This window comes from Rhinoraja longicauda, chromosome 4 (genome assembly GCF_053455715.1).
Source record: "Rhinoraja longicauda isolate Sanriku21f chromosome 4, sRhiLon1.1, whole genome shotgun sequence".
NCBI classification, from domain to species: Eukaryota; Metazoa; Chordata; class Chondrichthyes; order Rajiformes; family Arhynchobatidae; genus Rhinoraja; species Rhinoraja longicauda.
The window spans coordinates 69,444,979-69,468,317 of NC_135956.1; the positions used below are offsets into that span (position 1 = coordinate 69,444,979).

The 23,339-nt window shown below is 47.6% G+C and overlaps 1 protein-coding gene across 10 annotated transcripts in view; it reads right to left on the minus strand.

Moving 5' to 3' along the window:
* Nucleotides 1–9,998: 9,998 nt before the first annotated feature.
* Nucleotides 9,999–23,339, minus strand: part of kctd1 (potassium channel tetramerization domain containing 1) — a 77,382-nt gene continuing 64,041 nt past the window's right edge. For all 10 annotated transcript variants that reach the window (XM_078398019.1, XM_078398017.1, XM_078398010.1 and 7 more), the window contains 4 exons: nucleotides 22,026–22,204; nucleotides 18,312–18,456; nucleotides 16,948–17,253; nucleotides 9,999–10,188 (listed from right to left, as the gene is read on the minus strand). In XM_078398019.1, coding sequence (XP_078254145.1) covers nucleotides 10,030–10,188; nucleotides 16,948–17,253; nucleotides 18,312–18,456; nucleotides 22,026–22,189 — 774 coding nt within the window. In that variant the 5' untranslated portion in view covers nucleotides 22,190–22,204 and the 3' untranslated portion in view covers nucleotides 9,999–10,029. The remainder of the gene's footprint in view (nucleotides 10,189–16,947; nucleotides 17,254–18,311; nucleotides 18,457–22,025; nucleotides 22,205–23,339) is intronic.

Below are 23,339 nucleotides of genomic sequence, written 5' to 3' on the forward strand. Positions count from 1 at the left end.
GTGAGAGTGAGGCCAAACGCAAACTGGAGGAACAGCACCTCTTATTTCGCTTGTGCAGCTTACAACCCAGCGATATGGTGTTGATTTCTCTAACTTCAAGCAACTCTCTTGCATCCCCTCTCTCACCGTGCCTCTCCCACACAAGTCGTACTTCAGAGTCCTCTTGAGTCTCATTTCCTGTAACTCGTTTTCACCTGGCACACAGCTAACAATGGCCTGTTTCCTTTATCATTTTTTTCATATCTTTCATTCATTTGTTCGATATCTCTCAATATCACTGTCTGTATCTCTCGTTTCCCTTTCCCCTGAGTCTGAAGAAGGGTCTCAACCCGAAACGTCACCTATTCCTTTGCTCCAGAGATGCAGTCTGACCCGCTGAGTTACTCCAGCTTTCAACCAGCATCTGCAGTTCCTTCCTACACACTGGTTGCACTGTGGTCCTGCTGAGGTTCACTGTATCACTCATTACCACCGCCTCCATGGCCAACAATGAACCGTTGTGGGCTCCACCTTTCCCTGATCATCATATTGCTGCCTTTTATTTGTCCTTTTGCATTCCTTTCATTCACTTGTTCTTTGTGCATATTCATACCTCTCGTTTCCCTCTACGCTGACTCTCAGTCTGAAGAAGGGCCTCGACCCAAAATGTCACCTATTCCTTCTCTCCAGAGTTGCCTGACTCACTGAGTTACTCCAACATTTTGCGTCTACCTTCCATGCTAAATACCCTGACTGAAAATGACCAGTGTTTCAAAAGCCGCCTTCAACCAACCTATCTACCAGTGAGATACACGGTTAATTCCAGGGATGAGGGGGTTGATATACGAGGAAAGGTTAAGTAGGTTGGGACTTTTCTCATTGGAGTTCAGAAAAATGAGAGGCGATCTTATTGAAACGTATAAGATCGTGAGGGGCCTTGATCGGGTGGATGCACTAAAGATGTTTCCGATGATCGGGGAGACCAGAACTAGGGGGCATAGTCTTAGAATAAGAGGGGGCTCTTTTAAAACTGAGATGAGGAGAAACTTCTTCACTCAGAGGGTGGTTAGTCTGTGGAATTCGCTGCCTCAGGGAGCTGTGGATGCAGGAACGTTAAATAAATTAAAAACAGAAATAGATTGTTTTTTAATAGACAAGGGAATCAGGGGTTACGGGGAGCGGGCAGGGAAGTGGGCATGAGCTATGGTTAGTATAGTAAGACCTGAGTAATCTCCTGGACAAGTTTCGATCGCCTAGCTTGGGGTCGGAGAGGAATTTCCCGGATTTTTCCCCCCAAATTGGCCTGGGTTTTTATCTGGTTTTTCGCCTCTCCCAGGAGATCACACGGTTCTTTTGGGTGGGAAGAAGGGCGATAGTGGGAAGGGGGTTGGGGTAGGATCAGCCATGATTGTATTGAATGGCGGAGCGGGCTCGAGGGGCCGGTTGGCCTACTCCTGCTCCTATTTTCTTGTGTTCTTGTGAGTGACACTACTTTCAGGTAACTTTGTACCTACTCCTAGATACTTCAGCTCTATAACATTCCCCAGGGCCCTACTGCTCACTATGAAGATCCAACCCAGATTTGACTATCCAAATGCAACACCTCGCTCTTGTCTGTATTAAACACCATCAGCTATTCCTTGACCAACTTTGAACAGCTGATCAAGATCACACCATAGGTCTTGATAACCGTCTTCACTGTCTACGTCTATTGCAGGATCATCTGCAGACCTACTGATTACGCTTTGTACATTTTCATCCAAATCGTTGACACACACCACAAATAGCGATCGGCTGGCACCGAACCCTGAGGTGCACCAGTTTGACCTCTTCCCTCTCTGTCCTAACTGGGAGGGCAACTATCTTTTTAAACATTAATTGTCTTCAAGTAGATCGAATAAGGATTGAAGAAAGGTGCATGTTTACGATGAGCAGGGACCTCATTGAAACTTACCAAATAGTGAAAGGCCTGGATAAAGTAGATGTGGAGTGGATGTTTCCACTAGTGGAAGAGTCGAAGACCAGAGGCCATAGCCTCAGAATAAAAGGGCGTACCTTTTGAAAGGAGATGCAAAATTTCTGTAGTCGGAGGGTGGTGAATCTGTGGAATTCATTGCCCCAGAAAGCTGTGCAGGGCAAGCCAATGGATATTTTTAAGACAAATATTAACAGATTCTTGATTAGTACGGGTGTCAGGAGTTATGGGGAGAAGGCAGGAGAATGGGCTTGAGAGGGAAGATAGATCAACCGTGATTGAATGGCGGAGTAGACGATGGGCTGAATGGCCTAATTCTGCTCCTCTCTACTATATAGCTCCTATATATGAACTAGTGAAACCGGAGCACGCGGAGGAAACGCACACAGTCACAAACTCCACACTTGGACAGCACCCGAGGTCAGGATCAAACCCGGGTCTCTGGCGCTGCGAGGCAGCAACTCTACCCACTACACCACTTCTCAGACTTATTTTCAACATCTAACGGTCAATGAATCTGAAACTGGCGTCTGTGGAGAAAACGGCAGCAAGCCTCGGGCGGTTCACACGACCTCAGCAGGCTACCAGTTATTTCCTGAGATTAATTTTGCCCTATTTCATTCCACTTAGTTCAAAATACAGCTCAGATTATACATGCGGATAGAAGGTTAAATGGGAGCCTTGGATTTCAACATCTCCTCACTGCACATCGGACAATAGGGCACAGAACAGGCTCTTCAGCCCCACAATGGCAGTGCCAAACATAATGTCAAGACCAACTCTTATTTAGTATAGTTTACAGTGAAAAGCTTTCTTGTTACGTACTATCTGATAAGACTATTGATGATTACAACCAAGCCATCCACCGTGTACAGATACAGGAGAAAGGGAATAACATTTAGTGCAAGATAAAGTCTGGTAAAGCCCAATTAAAGATAGTTTGATGCTCTCCAATGAGGTAGATGGGAGATCAGGGCCGCTCTCTAGTTGGTGGGAGGACGGTTCAGTTGTCTGCACATGATCCATACCCCTCCATATCCATATGCCAATCCAAAAGCCTCTTAAACGCCACTATCTTATCTGTCTCGTCCACCACCCCTGGCAGTACGTTCCAGGCACCCACCACCTTTTCCCCTTCACATCTCCTTTCAAATTTGCCCCTCCCGCCTTAAACCTATGCCTTCTAGATTATGATTTTTCCATCCTGAGGGAAAGGTTCTGACTGTCTACCCTATCTATGCCCAGTCCATCACGGGTACTGACCTCCCCACCATCAAAGGGATCTACAGGAGTCAGTCGCTGCCTCAAAAAGGCAGCCAGCATCATAAGAGACGCACACCACCCTGGCCACGCTCTCATTAAGCTCCTGCCATGGGGGAAGAAGGTACAGGAGCTTGAAAACTAACGTCTAGGATCAGGAACAGCTTTTTCCCCACAACCATCAAGCTATTACACACTACGAACACCAACTAAACTACAAATTATGACCGGCCTGGGTTTCACTAGGGACTTTGGGCTTTGTTTTGTTTTGCACTCATATTGTTTTTTTAAATTTAGAGTCAGTCATAGAGTCACACAGCGTGGAAACAGGCCCTTCGGCCCAATTCGCCCACACCGGCCAACATGTCCCATCTACACTAGTCCTACCTGCTTGCGTTGGCACATTTTCCTCTAAACTTGTTCTATCCAGGTACCTTTCTAAATGTTTCTTAAACTTTGTGGTAGTTCCTGCCTCAACTGCCTCCTATGGCAGCTCGTTCCATACACCCACCACCCTTTGTATGAAAAAGTGACCCCTCAGGTTCATATTAAATCTTTCCCCCCCTCCCCCCCTCACCTTAAACCTATGTCCTCTGCTTCTCGATTCCCCTACTCTGGCTAATAGACTGTGCATCTACCCGATCTGTTCCTCTCATGATTTTGTACACCTCTATAACTTCACCACTCATCCTCCTGCGCTCCAGGGAATAGAGACCCAGCCTGATCAACTCCCCTTTTAGCTCAGGCCCTCGAGTCCCTGCAATATATTGAATTATTTTGTTTTTTAATTATACTATCTATTGGGTACAGTGTTTACATACCTGGTGTGCTGCTGCTGTAAGTAAGAATGTCATTGTTCTGTTTTGGTACATATGACAATGACACACTCTTGACTCTCTTGCCCGTCATAACTTTATATACTCTTATACCTCTCATAATGTTATTTATGGTCAGGTTTCTCATTCCACAGATCCTGCCTGACCCGCTGAGCGTTTACAATATTTCACAGTCGGGCAGTTTTATATCATCTGTTATGATGTTGCACATTCACCTTACTTAATTAATTAGTTAATGGCAGGACTCAAATAGCATTGATGTGCAGAGGGACTTTGGGGTCCAAGTTTAGTTGGGTTTATTTTAGAGATACAGCGCGAATATAGGCCCACCGAGACACTAACACTATCCTACACACACCAGGGACAATTGTACAACTATACCAAGCTAATTAACTTACAAACCTGCATGTCTTTGGAGTGAGGGAGGAAACTGGAGATCCTGGAGAAAATTTCCGCAGGTTATAACCCGATACAGACAAGCACAAACCCGATACAGACAAGCACCCATAGTCAGGATCGAACCCGAGTCTCTGGCACTGAAAGGCAGCAACTCTACCGCTGTGCTGCCCGCTCCACGAGTCCACAACTCCCTGAAATTAGCTTAGGTTCTTGACCCGAAAGGTCACCTATAAATGTTCTTCACCATTTGAAGTTAGATGGAGTGAACATTTGTAGGTGACTTTTCGGGTCAAGAGTCTTAAGACTGAAGAAGGGTGGCAACCCGAAACGTCACCTATCCATGTTCTCCAGAGCTGCTGCCTGACCTGCTGAGTTCAAGGCATATGGAATGCTTGCCTTTATCTGTTGAGGGCGTGCAGCGTAGGTTTACTAGGTTAATTCCCGGAATGGCGGGATTGTCATATGTTGAAAGACTGGAGCGACTAGGTTTGTATACACTGGAATTTAGACGGATGAGAGGGGATCTTATCGAATCGTATAAGATTATTAAGGGGTTGGACACGTTAGAGGCAGGAAACATGTTCCAAATGTTGGGGGAGTCCAGAACCAGGGGCCACAGTTTAAGAATAAGGGGTAGGCCATTTAAAGAGCAACAAAAGTTAACTAAAAAGGCAATACGGGGAGAAAAGATGAGGTACGAGGGTAAACTAGCCAATAATATAAAGGAGGATAGCAAAAGTTTTTTTAGGTACGTGAAGAGGAAAAAAATAGTCAAGGCAAATGTGGGTCCCTTGAAGACAGAAGCAGGGGAATTTATTATGGGGAACAAAGAAATGGCAGACGAGTTAAATCGTTACTTTGGATCTGTCTTCACTGAGGAAGATACACACAATCTCCCAAATGTTCTAGGGGCCGGAGAACCTAGGGTGATGGAGGAACTGAAGGAAATCCACATTAGGCAGGAAATGGTTTTGGGTAGACTGATGGGACTGAAGGCTGATAAATCCCCAGGGCCTGATGGTCTGCATCCCAGGGTACTTAAGGAGGTGGCTCTAGAAATAGTGGAAGCATTGGAGATCATTTTTCAATGTTCTATAGATTCAGGATCAGTTCCTGTGGATTGGAGGATAGCAAATGTTATCCCACTTTTTAAGAAAGGAGGGAGAGAGAAAACGGGTAATTATAGACCAGTTAGTCTGACATCAGTGGTGGGGAAGATGCTGGAGTCAATTATAAAAGACGAAATTGCTGAGCATTTGGATAGCAGTAACAGGATCATTCCGAGTCAGCATGGATTTACGAAGGGGAAATCATGCTTGACAAATCTACTGGAATTTTTTGAGGATGTAACTAGGAAAATTGACAGGGGAGAGTCAGTGGATGTGGTGTACCTCGACTTTCAGAAAGTCTTCGACAAGGTCCCACATAGGAGATTAGTGGGCAAAATTAGGGCACATGGTATTGGGGGTAGGGTACTGACATGGATAGAAAATTGGTTGACAGACAGAAAGCAAAGAGTGGGGATAAATGGGTCCCTTTCGGAATGGCAGGCAGTGGCCAGTGGGGTACCGCAAGATTCGGTGCTGGGACCCCAGCTATTTACGATATACATTAATGACTTAGACGAAGGGATTAAAAGTACCATTAGCAAATTTGCAGATGATACTAAGCTGGGGGGTAGTGTGAATTGTGAGGAAGATGCAATAAGGCTGCAGGGTGACTTGGACAGGTTGTGTGAGTGGGCGGATACATGGCAGATGCAGTTTAATGTAGATAAGTGTGAGGTTATTCACTTTGGAAGTAAGAATAGAAAGGCAGATTATTATCTGAATGGTGTCAAGTTAGGAGGAGGGGGAGTTCAACGAGATATGGGTGTCCTAGTGCATCAGTCGATGAAAGGAAGCATGCAGGTACAGCAGGCAGTGAAGAAAGCCAATGGAATGTTGGCCTTCATAACAAGAGGAGTTGAGTATAGGAGCAAAGAGGTCCTTCTACAGTTGTACCGGGCCCTGGTGAGACTGCACCTGGAGTACTGTGTGCAGTTTTGGTCTCCAAATTTGAGGAAGGATATTCTTGCTATGGAGGGCGTGCAGCGTAGGTTCACTAGGTTAATTCCCGGAATGGCGGGACTGTCGTATGTTGAAAGGCTGGAGCGATTGGGCTTGTATACACTGGAATTTAGAAGGATGAGGGGGGATCTTATTGAAACATATAAGATAATTAGGGGATTGGACACATTAGAGGCAGGAAACATGTTCCCAATGTTGGGGGAGTCCAGAACAAGGGGCCACAGTTTAAGAATAAGGGGTAGGCCATTTAGAACGGAGATGAGGAAGAACTTTTTCAGTCAGAGAGTGGTGAAGGTGTGGAATTCTCTGCCTCAGAAGGCAGTGGAGGCCAGTTCGTTGGATGCTTTCAAGAGAGAGCTGGATAGGGCTCTTAAGAATAGCGGAGTAAGGGGGTATGGGGAGAAGGCAGGAACGGGGTACTGATTGAGATTGATCAGCCATGATCGCATTGAATGGCGGTGCTGGCTCGAAGGGCTGAATGGCCTACTCCTGCACCTATTGTCTATTGTCTATTTAGAACGGAGATGAGGAAAAACTTTTTCAGTCAGAGAGTTGTGAATCTGTGGAATTCTCTGCCTCAGAAGGCAGTGGAGGCCAATTCTCTGAATGCATTCAAGAGAGAGCTCGATAGAGCTCTTAAGGATAGCGGAGTCAGGGGGTATGGGGAGAAGGCAGGAACGGGGTACTGATTGAGAATGATCACAGCCATGATCACATTGAATGGCGGTGCTGGCTCGAAGGGCCGAATGGCCTACTCCTGCACCTATTGTCTATTGGCATAAGAGGCAGGAAGTCATGATGCAGCTTTCTAGTACTTTGGTTGGGCTACATTTGGAGTACTGAGTGCAGTTCTGTGGAGGCTTTGGAGAGGGTGCAGAAGAGGTTTACCAGAATGATGCCTGGATTAGGGGGTATTAGCTCGAAGGAGAGGATGGACAGACTCGGTTTGTTTTCACTAGAACGCTGGAGGTTGTGGGGAAACCTGATAGAACTATATACAATTACGAGAAGCATTGACAGGGTAGACACAGAACTTATTTCCCCAGGATGAATTTGTCAAATACCAGGGGGCAGAGCTTTAGGATGAGAGGGGCAAAGTTTAAAGGAGATGTAATGTGATCTTTAGTGTGGAAAGAGGTCCATCGGCCCAACTTGTCCACACCGAACAACATGTCACAACTACACTAGTCCCATTTAATTAATTAGTGGCAGAGTAGACTTGATTGGCTGAATGGCCTAATACTGCTCCTATGACTTCTGAACTTACTTTAGTATAGTTAAACTTATTTTCGTTTGTACCGAGGTACAGTTAAAAAAAATTTTGTTGCGTGCTATCCAGTCAGTGGAAAAACAATACATGATTACAATTGAGCCATCTACAGTGTACAGATACAGGATAAAGGGAATAACATTCAGCGCAAGATAAAGGCTAGTAAAGTCTGAGTAAAGTTTGTCAGAGGGAACAAAGAGGGTGGAGGCAGATACGATAGCGGCAGATAAGAGTTAGTCGACATCATATTTGGCACGGACATTATGGCCAAAGGCCTTGTTGCTGTGCTGCACTGTTCTATGCTCTGCGTACGGACAAAATGCAACAACCAGCCTTGAGCGGATAACTCTGAAACTGGATGAGGTCAGTGATATTTTGAAAGGCGACTTCCCCCCCATCCGATTTTCCCTTTCAGCAGAAATCAGTCAAGCATTACCAAAACAGCTGCAAAAACAAGCCTCCCGATATCAAGAGTCTACCTTTGGATGAAGTCAAGCATTTAAACAGTCTCGTGTTGCTAATTTGTGCAGGGTTTAAGCCCAAAATATATTTAAAAAAGGTTTGGAGAATTCATTAATTTCTTTCGAGTCGTAGAATCATACAGCACAGAAACGTGCCCTTCGGCCCAATGCGTCCAAGATGCCCCATCTACACTCGTCCCACTTACCTGCGTTTGGCCCCATATTCCTCTAAACCTTTCCTATCCATGTACCTGTCCAGATGTTTTTAAAATATTAGTCTTAAAAGTCATACAGCGTGGAAACAAGTCCTTTGGCCCAACTTGCCCACACTGACCAACATGTCCCATCTACACTAGTCCCAACTGCTTGTGTGTGGCCCATATCCCTCTAAACCTGTCCTATCCATGTACCTAGTGAAATGTTTTTGACATTTTTTACAGTACTTGCCTCAACCACCTCCTCCATCAGCTCGTTCCATACACCCAACACCCTGTGTGAAAAAGTTGACCCTCAGGTTCCTATTAAATCTTTCCCCCCTCACCTTAAATCGGAGCTCTCTCGTTCTTGGTTCCCCTAAAAGACTCTGTACATTCACCCTATCTGTTCCTCTCATAATGTTGTACACCTTCAGAGGATCAACCCTTAGCCTTTATTCCTTGGAGTTATTCCTTACTCCAAGGAATAAAGTCCTCGCCTGACAATCTCTCCTTGTAGCTCAGGCCCTCAAGACCAGGCAACATCCTCGTAAATCTTCTCTGCACTCTTTCCACCGTAACTGCATCCTTCCTATAGCAGGGGACTAAAACCATCACAAACCAACCTCCCTTCCATTGACTGCATCTACACTTCACCCTGCCACGGCAAGGCCACCAGCATAATCAAGGACCGGTCTCACCCCAAACTCTCCCTCTTTCCCCCCCTCTCCCATCAGGCAAGAGGTACAGAAGTGTGAAAACGCACACCTCCAGATTCAGGGACAGTTTCTTCCCAGCTGTTATCAGGCAACTGAACCATCCTACCACCAACTACAGAGCGGTCCTGAGCTCCCATCTACCTCATTGGAGACCTTTGAATATCTTTAATTGGACATTACTGGACAATCTTGTACTAAATGTTGTACCCTTTATCCTGTATGTGTACACTGATTGTAATCACGTATAGTCTTTCCACTGACTGGATAGCATGCAACATGAAAGCTTTTCACTATACACCCACCACCCTTTTTGTGAAAAAGTTACCCTTCAGATTCCTATTAAATTGTTTCCCCTTCTCCATAAACCTATGTCCTCGGGTTCTCGATTCCCCTACTCTGGGCAAGAAACTTAGTGCGTCTACCCAATTTATTCCTCTCATAATTTTGTACACCTCTATAAAATCACCCCTCATCCTCTTGCGCTCCAAGGAATAAAGTCCTAGCCTGCTCAACCTCTCCCTATAGCTTAAGCCCTCGAGACTTGGCAACATCCTCGTAAATCTTCTCTGAAATCCTTCCAGCCACATGGTGACCAAAACTGAACACAATAACTAAAATATAGCCTCACCAATGAAGACGCAATGATTTCCGGATTTGGATTTGGAAAGTCTACCACGGACAGATTGATAAGTTGTTTACAGGTGTCCCTCAAGCTCCAAAGCCAATTCAGTCTACGAGAGGTGAGGATTTATGTTCGACATTCAACACCTTTAACCAAATGCGCAGGAAATATGTTTTTTAAATTTATTTATTTTTTTAAAGATTTTTTTTCTCCCGCTCTCTCTCTCAATTCATGGATGTGTCAGTTCAGTCCAATGGTTCCTGTTTTATCCGGATGACTGGCGGGATGCGAGATAGTCTCCTGATTTCCCGCCTCAGTACGTATTCACTAAATTGGGAAGAGTCAACACCACCACCGCTCGATCCCACTATTTCGAAGCCCTTCAGTTGTAACCGCTCGAGTACCTGCCGAGAGAAAAGAAAAAACAGATCAAGCAAAGATTCAGGGAGTCACACAGCGGCCCAACCCGCCCACACCGACCACCATGTCCCATCTACACTAGTACCACCTACCTGCATTTGGCCCATATCCCTCTAAACCAGTCCTATCCATGTACCAGGAGCCGTTGGAGAGGTGGGAGCGATTTGTACAGCGTCCGTGCGGTGAGTTTAAAACCGAGCGCGAGGCTTTTGTTTCACAGAGGCCCAGGAGCCGTTGGAGAGGTGGGAGCGACCACTCTCTGCAACGCTCCATTAGCGAGTCACACTTGAAAAAGTGACGCGGACTGGAGGGAGCAGCTGATTGGTGAGTAAGCGGGAGGGAGCAGCTGATTGGTGAGTAACCCCAGGTTAGTATTTCTGCTTTCTGATAGCACTTTGAGTTAAGGGTTCTGGGTTTTTTAGTTAAAGGTACAGCTTAAAAGGATTACGATTTTTAAATACGGAGTGTGCTGATTTAATTTGATTTAATTTAAGGGATTGATTTAATATAAAGGGTAAGCCATGTCAGCTGAGATCGGCCCCGTGGAGTGCTCATCCTGTAGCATGTGGGAGATCAGGGATACTGACGGCGTCCCTGATGACTACATGTGCAGGAAGTGTGTCCAGCTGCAGCTCCTGGCAGACCGCATTGAACGGCTGGAGCTGCGGTTGGATTCATTCTGGAGCATCCACGATGTTGAGAAAGTCGTGAATAGCACGTTTAGTGAGTTTGGCCACACCACAGGTAAAGGTTAAGCGGACAGAAAGGGAACGGGTGGCCACTAGCCAGCGTAGCAGTAGGCAGGTAGTGCAGGAGTCCCCTGCGGTCATCTCCCTCCTAAACAGATATGCCATTTTTGGATACTGTTGGGGGAGATGGCTCATCAGGGAAAGGCAACAGCAGCCAAGTTCATGGCACCGTGGGTGGCTCTGCAGCACAGGAGGGGAGGAAAAAGAGTGGAAGGGCTATAGTGATAGGGGATTCAATTGTAAGGGGAACAGATAGGCGTTTCTGCGGCCGCAAACGAGACTCCAGGATGGTATGTTGCCTCCTTGGTGCAAGGTTCAGGGATGTCTCTGAGCGGCTGCAGAACATTCTGGAGGGGGAGGGTGAACAGCCAGTTGTCGTGGTGCACATTGGCACCAACGATATAGGTAAAAAACGTGATGAGGTCCGACAAGGTGAATTTAGGGAGCTAGGAGATAAACTAAAAAGTAGGACCTCAAAGGTAATAATCTCTGGATTACTACCAGTGCCACGTGCTAGTCAGAGTAGAAATAGGAGGATATTTCAGATGAATACGTGGCTTGAAAAATGGTGCAAGGGGGAGGGATTCGAATTTCTGGGAAATTGGAACCAGTTCTGGGGGAGGTGGGACCGTTACAAGCAGGACGGTCTGCACCTGAGCTGGAATGGAACCAATGTCCTTGGGGGAGTGTTTGCTAGCGCTGTCAGGGAGGATTTAAACTAATGTGGAAGGGGGATGGGAACAAGAGCAGAGAGACAGAGGGGTATAAAATGAGGGTAGAAACAATAGGTAACAAGGTGAAAAGTAAAAGTGGCAGGCAGACAAATCCAGGGCAAAAATCAAAAAGGACCACTTTGCAACATAATTATATAAGGGGCAAGAGAGTTGTAAAAACAAGCCTGAAGGCTTTGTGTCTCAATGCAAGGAGTATACGCAATAAGGTGGATGAATTAAATGTGGAGATAGTTATTAATGATTATGATATAGTTGGGATTACGGAGACATGGCTCCAGGGTGACCAAGGCTGGGAGCTCAACATCTAGGGATATTCTATATTCAGGCGGGATAGACAGAAAGGAAAAGGAGGTGGTTAGAGAGGAGATTAACGCAGTGGAAAGGAAGGATATTAGCTCGGAGGATGTGGAATCGATATGGGTAGAGCTGCGAAACACTAAGGGGCAGAAAACGCTAGTGGGAGTTGTGTACAGGCCACCTAACAGCAGTAGTGAGGTTGGGGATGGCATCAAACAGGAAATTAGAAATGCGTGCACTAAAGGTGCAGCAGTTATAATGGGTGACTTCAATCTACATATAGATTGGGTGAACCAAATTGGCAGGGGTGCTGAGGAAGAGGATTTCTTGGAATGTTTGCGAGATGGTTTTCTAAACCAACATGTCGAGGAACCAACGAGAGAGCAAGCCATTCTAGACTGGGTATTGAGTAATGAGGAAGGGTTAGTTAGCAGTCTTGTTGTGCGAGGCCCCTTGGGCAAGAGTGACCATAATATGTGGAGTTCTTCATTAGGATGGAGAGTGACAAAGTCAATTCAGAAACAAGTGTTCTGAACTTAAAGAAAGGTAACTTTGAGGGTATGAGACGTGAATTGTCCAAGATAGACTGGCAATTGATACTTAAAGGGTTGACGGTGGACATGTAATGGAAGGCATTTAAAGATTGCATGGATGAACCACAACAATTGTTCATCTCAGTTTGGCAAAAGAACAAACCAGGAAAGGTAGTGCATCCGTGGCTAATAAGGGAAATCAAGGATAGTATTAAAACAAAAGTTGAAGCATATAAATTAGCCAGAAAAAGTGGCATACCAGAGGACTGGGAGAAATTCAGAGTCCAGCAGAGGAGGACAAAGGGCTTAATTAGGAAAGGGAAAATAGATTATGAAAGAAAACTGGCAGGGAACATAAAAACTGACTGCAAAAGCTTTTATAGATATGTGAAGAGAAAAAGACTAGTTAAGACAAATGTAGGTCCCTTGCAGTCGGAAACAGGTGAATTGATCATCGGGAACAAGGATGGCAGACCAATTGAACAACTACTTTGGTTCTGTCTTCACTAAGGAAGACATTAACAATCTGCCGGAAATAGCAGGGAACCGGGGGTCTAATGAGATGGAGGAACTGAGGGTAATCCAGGTTAGTCGGGAAGTGGTGTTAGGTAAATTAAATGGATTAAAGGCCGATAAATCCCCAGGGCCAGATAGGCTGCATCCCAGAGTGCTTAAGGAAGTAGCCCCAGAAATAGTGGATGCATTAGTGATAATTTGGAAAGTGGTGAAATCATCGGACTAAGTCAGCATGGATTTATGAAAGGCAAATCATGTCTGACGAATCTTATAGAATTTTTCGAGGATGTAACTAGTAGAGTGGATAAGGGAGAACCAGTCGATGTGTTATATCTGGACTTTCAGAAGGCCTTCGACAAGGTCCCACATAGGAGATTGGTGTACAAACTTAAAGCACACGGTATTGAGGGTTCACTGTTGAGGTGGATAGAGAATTGGTTGGCGGACAGGAAGCAAAGAGTAGGAATAAACGGGTGCTTTTTGGAATGGCAGGCGGTGACTAGTGGGGTACCGCAAGGCTCAGTGTTGGGACCCCAGTTATTTACAATATATATTAATGATTTGGACGAGGGAATTGAATGCAACATCTCTAAGTTGGCGGATGACACGAAGCTGGGTGGCAGTGTTAGCTGCGAGGAGGATGCTAGGAGGCTGCAGAGTGACTTGGATAGATTAGGCGAGTGGGCAAATGCATGGCAGATGCAATATAATGTGGATAAATGTGAGGTTATCCACTTTGGCGGCAAGAACAGGAAAGCAGAGTATTACCTGAATAGTGGCCAATTAGGAAAAGGGGAGATGCAACGTGACCTGGGTGTCATGGTGCCCCAGTCATTGAAAGCAAGCGTGCAGGTGCAGCAGGCAGTGAAGAAAGCGAATGGTATGTTAGCATTCATAGCAAGAGGATTTGAGTATAGGAGCAGGGTTCTGCTGCAGTTGTACAGGGCCTTGGTGAGACCGCACCTGGAGTACTGTGTACAGTTTTGGTCTCCTAATCTGAGGAAAGACATTCTAGCCTTAGAGGGAGTACAGAGAAGGTTCACCAGATTGATCCCTGGGATGGCGGGACTTTCATATGAAGAAAGACTGGATAGACTAGGCTTATACTCGCTGGAATTTAGAAGACTGAGGGGGGATCTTATAGAAACATATAAAATTCTTAAGAGGTTGGAGAGGTTAGATGCGGGAAGATTGTTCCCGATGTTGGGGAAGTCCACAACTAGGAGTCACAGCTTAAGGATAAGGGGGAAGTCTTTTAGGACCGAGATGAGAAAACATTTCTTCACACAGAGAGTGGTGAGTCTGTGGAATTCTCTGCCACAGAAGGTAGTTGAGGCCAGTTCATGGGCTATATTTAAGAGGGAGTTAGATGTGGTCCCTGTGGCTAAAGGGATCAGGGGGTATGGAGAGAAGGCAGGTACAGGTTACTGAGCTGGATGATCAGCCATGATCATATTGAATGGCGGTGCAGGCTCGAAGGGCCGAATGGCCTACTCCTGCACCTATTTTCTATGTTTCTATGTAACAGCATCTGCCTCAACCACCTCTTCCGGCAGCTCGTTCTATACACCCACTACCCTTTGTGTAGAAAAGATTGGCCCTCAGGTTCCTATTAAATCTCTCCCACCTCACCTTAACCCTAAGCTCTCTAGTTCTTGATTCCCCAACCCTGGGTAAAAGATTCTGTACATTCACTCTATCTGTTCCCCTCATGATTTCATACACCTCAATAAGATCACCCCTCATCCTCCTGTGCTCCAAGGAACAGAGTCCCAGCCTACTTAACCTCTCCCTGTAGCTCACACCCTCTAGCCCGGGCAACATCCTTGTAAATCTTCTCTGCACCCTTTCCAGCTTGACAACATCTTTCCTATAATATGGTGCCCAGAACTGAACACCATATTCTAACTATGGCCAACCAAAGTCTTATATAACTGCTATATGATCTCCGACCGTCAATGTTCAAACACAGACAACTGGAAAAAAAATGGGATGCAAAGGGACGTTTTCAAGGTGGCTGCAGGTGGAGGGGAGGATCGGTGCGGTCATGACATAAAGCTCTATACTCTTACGGACGCTGAAAGTTTGTTGGTGCCAGAAATATGGCGTCCCCTTGTGTACTGTCTCGGTGAAGTCCACTATTACACCACAATCATTGCACTATTGTACTTATCTATGATTGTGCTTATCTTTAGATGTGAACAAAGAATTTCACTGTGCCTAGGTTCATAGGTATGTGTGGCAATAAAGTATCAATCCACCCATCCACCCACCCATCCATCCATCCACCCACACATTCACCCATCCACCCACATTCATCCATCCATCCACCCACTCATTCATCCATCCACCCACCCATCCATCCATCCAACCACCCACCCATCCATCCATCCATCCATCCACCCACCCACCCATCCACCCACCCATCCAGCCATTCATCCATCCACCCACTCATTCATCCATCCACCCACCCACCCATCCACCCACCCATTCACCCACCCAGCCACATTCATCCATCCACCCACCCATCCACCCACTCATTCATACATCCACCCTCCTCCCATCCACCCACCCATCCATCCATCCATCCATCCCCCCACCCACCCACTCATCAATCAATCAATCAATCAATCAATCATGGGTGTCAGAGATTATGGGCAGAAGGCAAGGGAATGGGGTTAGGAGGGAAAGATACATCAGCCATGATTGAATGGCGGAGTCGACTTCATGGGCCAAATGGCCTGATTCTGCTCCTATCAGTTATGATTATGATCTTATGATTCAATCAATATTGAGTACAGAAGTTGGGACATTATGATGCAGCTGTACAAGTCGCTGGTGAGATGACACTTGGAGCACCGTGTGCAGTTCTGGTCACCCAGCTAGGGAAATGTAGTTTAGAGATCAGAGTGTGGAAACTCCCACCGGGGTCCCCGCTGACCAATGATCCCCGTGCACTGGTTCTATCCCACACACTAGGGACAATTTATAGAAGCCAATTAACTTATAAACCTGCATGTCTTTGGAATGTGGGAGGAAACCAGAGCACCCGGAGAAAACCCACGTGGGAGCTAGTGCAGCCAAAGCTAATGGTGTAAAAGGAAGGGTCATTCCATCAGGGACGTGTGTGGACGGGCGATCGCAGGGTATTTGGGGACCGTGGGTTTCTGTCGAGCGGAACATGTGAACCAGATGGAATTGCTGAGTATGGAGGCAATGGGCAGGTGGGGTGATGGGGGGTGGGGGTGGTGATGGGGGAGGGGTGATGGGGAGAGGGGTGATGGGAGGCAATGGGCAGGTGGGGTGATGGGGGTTGGTGATGGGGGGAGGGGTGATGGGGGGTGGTGATGGTGAAGGGGGATGGTGATGGGGGGTGGTGATGGTGATGGGGGGTGGTGATGATGATGGGGGGTGGTGATGGTGATGGGGGGTGGTGATGGTGATGGTGGTGGTGATGGGGGTGGTGATGGTGATGGGGGGTGGTGATGGTGATGGGGGTGGTGATGGTGATGGGGGGTGGTGATGGGAGGTGGTGATGGTGATGGGGGGTGGTGATGGTGATGGGGGAGGGGTGATGGGGGTGGTGATGGTGATGGGGGGTGGTGATGGTGATGGGTGATGGGGTGGTGATGGTGATGGGGGGTGGTGATGGTGGGAGGGGTGATGGGGAGGGGTGATGGGGGGTGGTGATGGTGATGGGGGAGGGGTGAGGGTGATGGGGGGAGGGGTGATGGTGATGGGGGAGGGGTGATGGTGATGGGGGAGGGGTGATGGGAGCAATGGGCAGGGTGGGGGGTGACCGGTGGGGTGGTGATGGGTGAGGGGAGCAATGTGTGGGGAGGGGCGACAGGCAGAGGAGGGGTGATGGCCCCTGACCCTGTGCCCCCTGCCCCCCCCCCCCCACGGCGACCCACCTGCACGGAGTTGAGGTGGCAGTAGCCGTTGAGGGGGAAGCGGATGACGTGTGTGGAGTCGTGGTTCCAGCCGGCGTTGATGGAGTTGCACATGACGTCTCCGATCTCGGGGAAGACCTCCTCGATCAGGGCCTTGTCTCCGCTGAGGGTGATGCGCTCGCCCAGGTCCGGAGCCACACGCACCACCAGACACTTGCACGGGCGCGAGAAGGAGCTCAGTTCCCGTTCCTGCTTCCAATGTTCCAGCTCGGCCAGCAGGGGCTGCAGCTGGAAGTAGCGAGCCTCCTCGTACAGCAGGCTGTAGTCCTAGAGTCACAGTGTTATACAGTCACACAGTCATAGAGCCACAGTCACCTAGTCCTACAGTTGTAGAGATGCAGTCACAGAGCCACAGTCACCTAGTCCTACAGCTGTAGCGATACAGTCAAACGGTCACAGAGCCACAGTCACCTCGTCCTACAGTTGTAGAGATACAGTCACAGAGTCACCTCATCCAACAGTTGTAGAGATACAGTCACAGAGCCACAGTCACCTAGTCCTACAGCTGTAGAGATACAGTCACACAGTCACAGAGTCACAGTCACCTCGTCCTACAGTTGTAGAGATACAGTCACAGAGTCACAGTCACCTCGTCCTACAGTTGTAGAGATACAGTCACAGAGCCACAGAGTTACCTAGTCCTACAGTTGTAGAGATACAGTCACATGGTCATAGAGCCACAGAGTTACCTAGTCCTACAGTTGTCGAGATACAGTCACACAGTCACAGTCACACAGAGTTACAGAGACACCCAGTCAGAGTCAAAGCAGTCAGGGCAATATTTTCTTTGCACGGACGTTGATAGTGTGTGTAGGAAGGAACTGCAGATGCTGGTTTACACCAAATATAGACACAAAATGTTGTAGTAACTCATGGGTGACGTTTTATCCGCTTCCCCCTCAACTTTGGCTAGTGCATTCCCGACTCTTTTTAACTTTACTAAGAGTGGTTCCTTCTTTGGACTGAGAGTGGTGAATCTGTGGAATTCAGTGCCACAGACAGCAATGGAGGCCAAGTGGTTGGGTATTTGTAATGCACAGATTGACAGATTCTTGATTAGTACGGGTGTTAGGGGTTAGGGGGAGAAGGCAGGAGAATGGGCTTGAGAGGGAAAGATAGATCCACCATGATGGGATGGAGGAGGAGACTCGATGGGCCGAATGGCCTAATGCTGATCTGTCTTACGGTCTTGTTTTCGCTTGGTTTACACAACAATCCAAATTCACTCGCTGGTAATTTAATTCCATGGGTTGGGAAAATATTCCGATGCCAACGCACACTTTAATTTGTGCTTCAAGCGTGGATTTATCAACGTGCCGACTTACTTTGAAGTCGTCAGGAATAAGAAGTTTGGACATCCGGAGAAAATTCAGAATGTAGCGGAACATTTGACCGTCCCTGTCGATGAAGTAGTGCTGTTTGAGGCTGTCGAGGACAATGGGCTCCGTGCCATCGAAGAGCCGGCCAATCCTGGAACAACAACCAACAGGAAACACGTTGGACAGAGTCAATTCAATTCAATGGTACTTTATTGTCCCGTGTGCCTAGTGGCACGAAGGTAGAATTGCTGCCTTACAGCGCCAGAGACCCAGGTTCCATCCTGACCACGGGTGCTGTCAGTACGGAGTTTGCACGTTCTCCCCGTGACCTGCGTGGGTTTTCTCTGGGATCTCCCGTTTCCTCCCGCACTCCAAAGAGTTTGGCTTTGTTGGTTAATTGGCTTAGCAAAATTGTAAATTGTCCCCAGTGTGTGTAGGGTAGTGTGCAGTGTGCGGGGATCGCTGGTCGGCACGGACTCAGTGGTCCGGAGGGCCTGTTTCCATGCTGTATCTCTAAACGAAACTAAACCTAGGTACAATGAAATGCTTTGCTGTGCATGCAACCCAATAAAATCATTACCTAGGCAGTACACAAGAGTCCCCTCGTTTCCAGCACCGACAAAATTACAAAATTTCACCGAACAGTTTTATCATCTGCCTGCCACTGTTCCAAACACCCACCACCCTTTGTGTGAAAAATTTACCCCTCAGGTTCCCATTAAATCTTTCCTCCCTCACCTTAAATCTATGCAATGACACTGAGAGGTATGTGCTTACAAAGATCAATCGAGCCACACGAAGTGGGAGAGTCTCAAACCCGAGGGCACAGAATACAAGGACTTACTGAGGAGAAACAAGGAACTACTGATGCTGGTTCATATACAAAAAGACACAAAGTGCTGGAGTAACTCAGTGGGTCAGGCAGCATCACTGGAGAACATGGATAGGTGACGTTTTGGGTTAAGACCCTTCTTCAGACTGATTGTTCGTCTGAAGAAGGGTTTTGACCTGAAAAGTCACCTATCCATGTTCTTCAGCACTTTGTGTACCTTTAGAATGGAGATGAGGAGGAAGTTTTTTAGCCAGAGGGTGGTGAATCTGTGGAATTCATTGCCACAGCCGGCTGTGGTGGCCAAGACATTGTTTTTTTTTTTAAGATTGATAGGTCCGTGTTAAGTAAGGGCATCAAAGCTTGGAGGTAGAAGGCAGGAGAATGGGGTTGAGGGGGAAAAATGGATCAGCGCAGCGGTAGAGTTGCTGCTTTACAGCGAATGCAGCGCCGGAGACACAGGTTCGATCCTGACTACGGGTGCTGCACTGTAAGGAGTTTGTACGTTCTCCCCGTGACCTGCGTGGGTTTTCTCCGAGATCTTCGGTTTCCTCCCACACTCCAAAGACGTACAGGTATGTAGGTTAATTGGCTGGGTAAATGTAAAAATTGTCCCTAGTGGGTGTAGGATAGTGTTAATGTACGGGGATCACTGGGCGGCACGGACTTGGAGGGCCGAAAAGGCCTGTTTCCGGCTGTAGATATATGATATGATATGATATGATATGAATGGCGGAGTGGACACGATGGGCTGAATGGCCTAATTCTGCTCCTATGTCTTTATGGTCCAAGAGTCAAGCACAGAGTGCTAGAGGTCAGCAGCTTGGTCTATTGTAGAGATACAGCATGGAAACAGACCCTTCAGCCCACCATCCACACCAACCATTGATCACTCATTCACACCAGACACAAGGAACTGCAGATGCTCAAATCTTACATTGAACACAAACTCTAGAGAATGGTCCCGACCGGAAACGTCGCCTATCCATGTCCTTCAGAGATGCTGCCTGGCCCGCTGAGTTACTGCAGCACGTTGTCTTCTACCCATTTAGACTAGTTCTATGTTATCCCACTTTCTCAAACAGTCCTTACACACTACGGAAAATTTACAGAGGGCCAATTAACTGGCCAACTGGCAAGTCTTTGGGATGTGGGAGGAAACTGGAGCACCTGGAGGAAACCCACACAATCACAGGGAGAACGTGCAAATTCCACACACAGACAGCACTCAAGGTCAGGATTGAACCCGGTTCTCTTGTGCTGTGAGGCAGCGGCTCTACCCGCTGTGCCACTGTGCCACCCCGTGCAGCGTGGGATCATTAGTTGTATTTAAGGTGGAGACAGATAAACATTTGAAAGGTCGGGGAGTTGGGGCTGATGGGGGACTGACATTGAAGAGGGATTAGCTTAGTTTAGTTACGAGATACAACGCAGAAATGCGTCCTTTGGCCCACCGAATCCACGCTGACCAGCAATCACCCCTAGATCTATCCTACAAACTAGGGGCAATTTTTATAGAAGCCAATTAACCTACAAACTTGCACGTCTTTGGAATGTGGGAGGAAACCGGAGCACCCGGAGAAAACCCACCCAGTCACATTGAGAACGTGCAACCTCTGCACAGAGAATCGGTGGTCAGGATCGAACCCGGGTCTCTGGCACTGTAAGGAAACAACTCTACCGCTGCACCACTCTGTTGCTCTAAGGCCAGCCTTGATGGTATTGAAAGACGGGGCAAGTTGGAGGGGCCGAGTGGCCTACTGCTGTTGTTGTGTACTCCAACAGCACCTCCCAAGCCCACAACCTTGGATCAAGGAGGACAAGGGGATGGAGAGCAGGGAACACCATCACCTGAGGAGGCCCAAGCTGTACATAGGAACCTGAGCGGCAACCTTTTCACACAGAGGGTGGTGAGTATATGGAATGAGCAGCCAAAGGAGGTAGCTGAGGCAGGTATCATAATAACATTTGAAAGGCATCTAGACAAGTTCACAGAGAGGATAGGTTTAGAGGGATATGGGCCAAATGGGCAGGTGGAACTAGCATAGATGGGGCATCTTGGTTGGCATGGGCAAGTTGGGCTGAAAAACCTGTTTCCATGCTGTATGACTCTATGAGGGAATAGATTGGGTCAATGCATACTTTTACTCAGAATAAGGGAATCATTAACCAGTGGACAAAGGTTTAAGGTAAGAGGAGAAAGATTTAATAAGAACCCGAGGGGCAAATTTTTCACTCAGTGGGTGGTGGGTAAATGGAACGAGCTGCCACAGGAGGTAGTTGAGGCTGGTATTATAACAACATTTGAAAGGGTTTTGGACAGGATTGGTTTAGAGAGATATGTGGGTTTGCGGGACTAGTGTAGATGGGGCATCTTGGTAGGCATAGGCATATTGGGCCGAAGGGCTGTTTGACAATGACTTGTGGGATCTGGGCCAAACCCGGGCAGGTGGGACAAGCGTAGATGGGGCATCTTGGTAGGCATGGGCATATTGGGCCGAAGGGCTGTTTGACTATGACTTGTGGGATCTGGGCCAAACCGGGGCAGATGGGACAAGCGAAGATGGGGCATCTTGGTAGGCATGGGCATATTGGGCCGAAGGGCCTGTTTCTATGCTGTTTGACTATGACTTGTGGGATCTGGGCCAAACCCGGGCAGGTGGGACAAGCGTAGATGGGGCATCTTGGTAGGCATGGGCATATTGGGCCGAAGGGCTGTTTGACTATGACTTGTGGGATCTGGGCCAAACCGGGGCAGATGGGACAAGCGTAGATGGGGCATCTTGCTCGCGTGGCCAGGTTGGGCCAAAGGGGCTGTGTCTGTGCTGTATGACTCTGCCCTTTCTCCTCGCTCCCACCTCCCTCCGCCCCAAACACTGCAGTCCGTTTACCTTGAATCGGAAAACTTAGTTAAAGTGGCCAGACTGCTGGTGTACATGTGGCCTCCCACATCGATGTGCACGGGAGCGTTAGACTTGGTCAGCTGTGCTGGCATTGGGATGCCTTGGTTTCCCAGCGGGGACACGGGAGAGCGAGTCAGCATCGGCCGGGACATATTACGCCGACAATCCTGTAAGGCAAAGGTCAGAGTGAGGCAAGGCCAAGCTGATGGGCTCGACATGTAGACACAAGCAACTGCAGATGCTGCTTTCCCCCCAAAAGAAGACACAAAGTTCTGGAGCAACTCAGCATCTCTGAAGAAAAAGGAACAGGAAAAGATGAAAAGGGTCAGGAGTTTTGTGTAAGGTTCCTGATCTTTGCGTTCTGTCTTCTGCCAGGCTTTGTCGCACACCACCTCTCTTCCAGCCTTCTCCCACCCCCAACTACAATCAGTCTGAAGAAGGGTCCAAACCCAAAAGCTCACCTGGCTTCAGTTTAGTTTATTTTCATGTGTTCCGAGGTACAGTGAAAAGCTTCTTGCTGCATGCTATCCAGTAATCGGAAAGTCTATCCATGATTACTGTCAAGCCGTCCACAGTGTACACTCACAGGATCGAAGGAATAACGTTCAGTGCATGGTAAAGTCCAGTAAAGTTCCATTATTTCTAATTAGTTATTGTGGTCCTGAGCTACTATCTACCTCTTTGCAGAGCCTCAAACTATCTTCAATCGTACTTTACTGGACTTTATCTTGCACTAAATGTTCTTCCTTTTAGTTTAGTTTAGTTTAGAGTTTTAGAGATACAGCACGGAAACAGGCCCTTCGGCCCACCGAGTCCACGCCGAACCATCGATCACCCGTTCACACGATTTCTATGTTGTCTCACTTTCTCATCAACTCCCTACAAACTAGGGGCAATTTACAGAAGCCAATTAACCAACAAATCTGCACCTCTTTGGGATGTGGGAGGAAATCAGAGAAACCCGTGTGGTCACAGGGAGAACGTACAAAGTCCATACATCCTCCGTGGTCAGGATCGAACCTGGGTCTCTGGAGCTGGGAGACAGCAGCTCTACCGCTGTGCCACTGTGGGTTCCACAGTTCCACGAAGTTTAATCAACTGGTAGAATTGGCAAACCCATTTCAACAACCTTCCTTGGGAATACACCCGGAAGATACTGTGAGCTTGTAAGACTATTGGTGGAGAGCGTGCGTGGGGCTGGGTCCTTTTTTCTTGGAGCGTAGGAGGTTGAGGGATGACCTTAGAGGTTTATAAAAGGGGCATTTAAAAGGTGAATATCCACAGTCATTTCCCTAGGGTAGG